The 6361-nt window shown below is 43.5% G+C and overlaps 1 protein-coding gene across 14 annotated transcripts in view; it reads left to right on the top strand.

The window, feature by feature from the left end:
- Nucleotides 1-6361, top strand: part of LDB3 (LIM domain binding 3) — a 185491-nt gene that overhangs the window by 82202 nt on the left and 96928 nt on the right. For all 14 annotated transcript variants that reach the window (XM_019555865.1, XM_019555864.1, XM_019555861.1 and 11 more), the window contains exon 4: nucleotides 2973-3048. In XM_019555865.1, the coding sequence (XP_019411410.1) occupies nucleotides 2973-3048 (76 nt within the window). The remainder of the gene's footprint in view (nucleotides 1-2972; nucleotides 3049-6361) is intronic.

Here is a 6361-nt window from a genome sequence, read left to right as displayed (position 1 = left end):
CATAAGGAAGAATTTCTTTACTGTCTGAGCCCCCAAGGTCTGGAACAGTCTGCCAGCGGAGGTGGTTCAAGCACCTACATTGAACACCTTCAAAAGTAAATTGGATTCTTATCTTGCTAGGATCCTATGACCCCAGCTGACTTCCTGCCCTTTGGGCAGGGGGCTGGACTCGATGATCTCCCGAGGTCCCTTCCAGCCCTAATGTCTATGAAGTCTATGAAATCTATGACAAACCCCCAATTTGTAGGGTTGATGCCACCCTTAAGGTTCGCTTTCAGGTTGTCCTTGTAGCACTTCCTCTGTGGGTCGTCTTTCCATGACTAAGTTGAGAAAAGAAGACTTACTTTGAAAGATAACTCTCAGCCATCTGCACACAGTGGCCAGCCCAGAGGAGTTGATGGTTCATGATCTTTGCCTCAGTGCTGGTTATGTTAGCAGGAGAGAGGATGCTGGCATTGGTGCAGTGGTCTTCTCATCTAATGAGAAGCAGCTTATTGCTGTACTAGGGAAATACATCAAGGGCTTAGTGACCAACTGTTCACCAGGGCACCCAAGGGAAAAACCAGAAGTAATGGCCACAAACTCCTGGAAGATCAATTCAGGCTCAACATTAGGAAAAACTTCTTCAGTCAGGGTGTCCAGACTGTGGAATATGCTCCCTCCAGAGGTGGTGCAATCACTTACCCTGGAAATCTTCAAGAGGAGACTAGACCAGGCATGGCTGGTAAACGCAGACTGGTGAACTGTCCCACAGGAGTGGCAGAGGGGTTTGCAGTTGGCTGGCAGCGGGGTGGGAGGGTGCAGGTTTGCAGCCAGCCAGGAGCTGGGGGGTTTGCAGTGCCTGGCCAACTGCAAACCTCACCCCACTGCTGGCTGGTTGTAAACTCCCTCCCCTTCCCCACTCCTGTGGAATGCCCTACCGCCCCACTAGTCTGAGTTCACCAGCCACGCCTGAACTACACAGTCACCTTGCTGGGGTCACCTGACCCCCAGTTATCTTTCCTGCTTGGTACAGGGGGCTGAACCTGATGATTTTCTGAGGTCCCTTCCGGCCTTACAATCTATGAACCTATAAAGCAAAGAACCTTCCTGAGGTAATGCTGATGGAACCATTCCAGGTGCTTAAGATGGCTTTGCTATGGCAACCATACCTCATCCATAGAGGAACATGGAGATAACCACTGCAGTGTAGACCAGGATCTTAGTTCCCATCTGCAGATCTCAGTCAGCAAAGACCTGGTGGAGCAGCTTTCTGAAACATATGCTGGTACAGTGAATCCTGTTTGATTTCTGCATCAAGACTGGCTGACTGGGAGAGGTGACTACCAAGTTATGGGAAATTCTTAGTGTTTTCCAGGAGTTTTCCAGCAATAGTAATTTGTGGGGGAGAAGGGCAGCTTGCATTGGGGCAGGCTGATGGAGCACGTTGATCTTCCCAATGTTAATGGAGGGTCCAAGGCTATGATAGTCACCTGAGAAAAAGGTCAAGCATAGACTGCAAATCAGTCTCAGTGTGCACAATGATAACACAGTAATCAGCCTACTGAACATTGGTGATGCTGGTCTTGGTAACTTTCATTTTGCTGTGAAGGTGTTACAAGTTGAAAAGCTGACTGTCCATTCGATATTCAACATCAATTCCAGGAGGAAGGCGGTTACAGCTAAGAATCAAAATCACAGCAAGATGGATGGAAAAAAGTGTTGGGGCAATGACGCAGCCCTGCTTGACACAAGTACAGATGGTAAATGGGCCTGTCTCTGATCCATTGCAAAGGACTGTGGCAGTCATCCTGTTATGGACTAGCCTGAGGACACTGATAAACTTCAGTGGACAACCAAATCTAGCCAGCACGTTCCATAACGCTATATGATTGATGGAGTCGAGGACCTTGGTTAGGTCAATGAATACCATAAACAGCTCCTGGTGTTTCTCTCTACACATCTTCTAGGTCTGTTGTGCAACAAAAATCATTTTGGTGGTACTCCATGATGATCTAAAGCCACACTGTGATTCTGAAAGGACTTCTTCAACAAGGGGGAGAGGCAATTCAGAAGTATGCTAGTAAGAAACTTCCCAGCAAGAGAGAGGAGGGCAATGCCTTAGTAGTTCCCAAACGCTGACTTGTCCCCTTTCTTGAAGATGGTCACAGTGCTGGCATCCTTTAAGTCAGGTGGAACTTCCTTGTTAACCCATATTTTGATGAGAAGTTGGTGACATTTTTGTACTAGTGCTGTTCCACCAGCCTTGAAGACCTCTGTGGCAATACTGTCTGGGCCTGGTGCCTTTTTTGTTCTTGGTCTGTGATGGCATGCCAGACTTCCTTGAAGGACAGGGGATCAGCAAGAGGTTCTATGACTGGATGTTGAGGGATAGACTTGATGATGGCAACTGATACCTCAGATTTCCAGTTGAGTAGTCTTGAAGTGCTCCTTCCAGCATTGCTTGATGATGGGTACTTTGTCCATGAGATGGATGGAGCTGTCCTGGTGTTGCAAGACATTGGGCAATTGAAACATGGCCCATGGATGGCTTTTATTGCTTGAAAGGAGCTTCTCATGTCATGTTGGTCAGTGAAACTCTGGATTTCCATAGCCTTCACTTGCCACCACTGGTTCTTGATAGCCCACTCTGAACTACAGCTTTGAGCTAGTGGTAAACCTCTCATTTTTGCTGCTTGGAGGGTTCATTTTGCCACCTGCAGAACGTGGGTCTCTGCTGATAGATAAGTGCTAGGATTTTCTCGTTGTTCCTGTCAAACCAGTCTTGGTGATGGTAAGTGGAGTAGCCAATAGATTCAGCACATGCCTTGTAAAAACAGCAATATAGTAAAAGCAAGGCCAGATTTTATGTAGGATTTTCACTCTTGATGAAGAAGTATTTATCTGTGCAATACAAAAATATTGTTAGAAATCAGGAGGCTGGGTTTTTTTTCTTAACTGCTTTTCTTTTTTTTCTTTTTTTTAATCTGCAGATCGAAACGCCCAGCACCAGTTCCAACAGCAACACTCAGAGTTGACTCTCCCAGGCCGGTAATTCCCCATCAGAAGGTATGTGGCATATTTTTCTTCCTCTTAAAGCACGAGCATGCTTTATATAAAACCTAAAGCAACACAAAAAATAGCCCTTTCTCCCTACCCCAGGTATATGCATTAATGGAATGCACAATATGTGAAGTGTCACAATTGCTAAATAAATGTAATACGGTGATGAACTTTCCTTTTTTAGTTGGTATTTGCAGATCTGGAGCAGCTATTCATTATTTGCTTAGTTTCTACAACACTAAACTTGGAGCAGCTGGCGCATTCCTGTCTTTTTCATTGTGTTCCCTTACAGCTTGTGATTATCTATCAGAGCTCCACAAAAGATATAGCTGCTTTCTAGAAAAATCCTAATAGTCTGTGTCTCAGCTCATTTAAAAACTCAGTAAATATGACAACATATTGACTTGGTAAAAACAAATTTGGGCATTTTAAAAGCTAGTGCCATACTAGCTCGATAGGCTTATTGTGTTCATCTATAGATCTCCTACAAAAATAGAAAGATATTAATTTAAAGTTGAGCCATAAATGATGGGGAAAATGGACAGTTCTGTTTCTGCAGTAAAAATCCAATGAGAGAGAAATCTATATCACAAAAATAAGCACTACCATGGATATTCAATTACTCTTATTACATTTACGATGCAACTAACCAGTTAATCATATCTTAAGTTGTTACCTGGCTATATGTTAATGCAATTAATGGCTTGATAAAACAAGGAATAAGGTATAAAGTTATTACATAAAAAAGTATAATAACTGTGGCTGATTCCTATCATGCCATTAATTGAAAATGTGGCCAGGCTGGGACTCCCAGCTGCAGGGTGCATCTCTGTGGCTGGCAGCCCTCTCAGCTGAGGGAGCTCCCAATTCTGAGAGCTCACTAGTTGCCCCCAAGACTAGAATCCTTTAGCTGACAGGGCTCCCAGCTGTAGGGGGTGCATGATGTGTACCCAGAGCTGGGAGCCCCATCTACTGATCCAGACTCCCAGCCATAGAGGCACACGTCTGCCTGGGGCTTCAGTATCATTCATGTCAGCAACCTCTGTGGCATTACAGAAGAGCATGAATGGTTTGAAAGACAATGTATCCTTTTCCTCCCAGAGGTTTTCCCTCCATATCTGAGATATATCATTTTGGCAGGGCAGTGAAGAGTAAATTTGCACTGCCTGTGTTCCAGCTGTTCCAATTAACTGAATAAACACAGGGGGCTCAAAAATACCTACTCTTATCAACCCTATTCATTTAGTGAGTGCCAACTTCAACACTTAAAACTATATACAATAATGAAAGAAAATCAACAGACTATGTCAGATCCCAAATCAGAAGCCGAATGGGCATGCCAACCTTATGAATCACTCCAAAATACTCTGCTTTCCGGTTTCAGGGTTTAGGAGATTTATGTCTCCCTGTAGCAGCTGCTGACATTTTGAAACTCACCTACAAGAGTGAGCTTGAGGAGTAAATGGTTAGGCTTTATTTATTTATTGAATATGAAATGAAGCAACTTAGCCATTTTGTGACTGAGTCAGAAGTGTTACTTCAACTCTAGTCTCTTTTTGATATCAGAGCAAGGGAATGAGACATGCAAAAATTGACTTTGCTGAGAATATTTTTCGTCCATATTATTGCTTCTGAGGCATACAGAAGGTTCTGGGATAAAGGGATAGTCAATGTGTATGCCCCTTGCTTCATCCAGGGAGATTGAAAAAGCCTTCCTCTTCTTACACCGTAGTAATGTGGAGCTTATAAATTTACATAGTAACTTTGTTGAGTTGAAGGTTATTGGAAAGGAGTCACTGGATAGCAATATGAGCTTTCATGGAAGAGAACTTCCTCTTGCTGCACCATCACAGGAGGGAATTGTCTTCTGTCCTGCCCCCTTCTCCTCCCCCTGCCCCCCTCAAAATTCCTTCAGAGTACTGTTAGCCTCCAAAGCAGCTTGAATGACTCAATAGACTGTCTCTCCATACACTGAAACTTTTACATGACCATATGTCATTCAAGTCTTTCAGTGACATCTGGACAGATGTGACAGAATTGCATAGCTTCAGCATTTGGCAATTCATGATCATGTAATAGTTTTTCCACACCAGATTTCAATACTCCATAATTATATGTTCTCCTTGCCAAAAGTTGATTTTAAAACCTCCTCAGTAAGGACATCCCATATTGCAGCGCCATTTATATCAGGTAAGAGATAAGGGCAGGGGAAAGGTTAGATGCATACTACAAAGATGCTTACAATATTTTTTTTATTTTAGCTGAGCAATAGTTGAAGTATCATGTTACCTTATATTTCCTATCTAATCCTATAGCAGGACACAAGGATTAAAGAACTCAGGCCACCAAAGCATAGAAATGTATTTTCCAAGATCATGTTACCTTGAACATAAGTATTCTCTCAGCTGGGAATAAGTTATATGTGGGGGGGGATTATTTTTGGGACTGGAAAGGAACTGAAAGCAGGCAATCGGTTAAGGCTGCTTTTCTAGGGTATGTGGGAGACTCCAGCAGGTAGGATGTGAATGATGTTACATGTTTTGAAGCAAGAGGGATGGGGTTGGACCTATAACCAGGAGTGAGGGAGCCCATAGGAACAGAGGACTGGAGGAGGCCAATTAAGCTATTAAGTCCAGTGCCCTACACTGATGGGCATTCTTTTTTTTAACCAAAGTAACCCTAAAATTGCTGGTTCAAATCCTCACTCACAACTACAAGGCAAGGTACCTGAAACACCAAGAACGAATGCCCTATATAACATGCCATAGGTAAAAGCAGCAGAAACATGAGCACTACCAGTGACCTGACATTGCAATGACAGTGTTTAATATATGTTCAGAAATGCTAAGTAAATGATCATGCCTCAAGCTACAAAGAAAGGCAACTGTCCTTCCTACCCTCTTCAGTCCATGCCAATCTGACATGGTGGAGGAGGTAAAATTCTTTTCTGACCCCAGATTTGGTGACCAGTAGGACCTTGAGCAGAAGAGCAAGACTCTCTAGTCAGAAAGGTCTGGATTTTTTATGTCTGGGCAGGAGCATCAGTGCATCTCAGTCAAAAATTCCAGCTTCAGCAGTGGCCAGTGTCCTAAGGCTTTAGAGGTAGGTAAATCTTCTTGCTATCAGAGGCCAGTAGCATTCATAAAAGGGGAAAAGTCCTTCCCAGCCTCAACTAGAGGTTAGCAAAAGCCCTAAGAGATGTCTAAGCTCTTTGTTCAGCTAGGGCATCTGCTTGACAAATAGAAGGTTTGCAGGAGCTAAGAATCAGTTTAGGTGTGGTTTCTGTCCAAGTTCAGTAACTGAACTAAGTCCTCTTTGA

This window comes from Crocodylus porosus, unplaced genomic scaffold (genome assembly GCF_001723895.1).
Source record: "Crocodylus porosus isolate Cpor-Errol unplaced genomic scaffold, CroPor_comp1, whole genome shotgun sequence".
In the NCBI taxonomy this organism is placed as follows: Eukaryota; Metazoa; Chordata; order Crocodylia; family Crocodylidae; genus Crocodylus; species Crocodylus porosus.
This window is presented reverse-complemented; position numbering and strand designations above follow the sequence as displayed.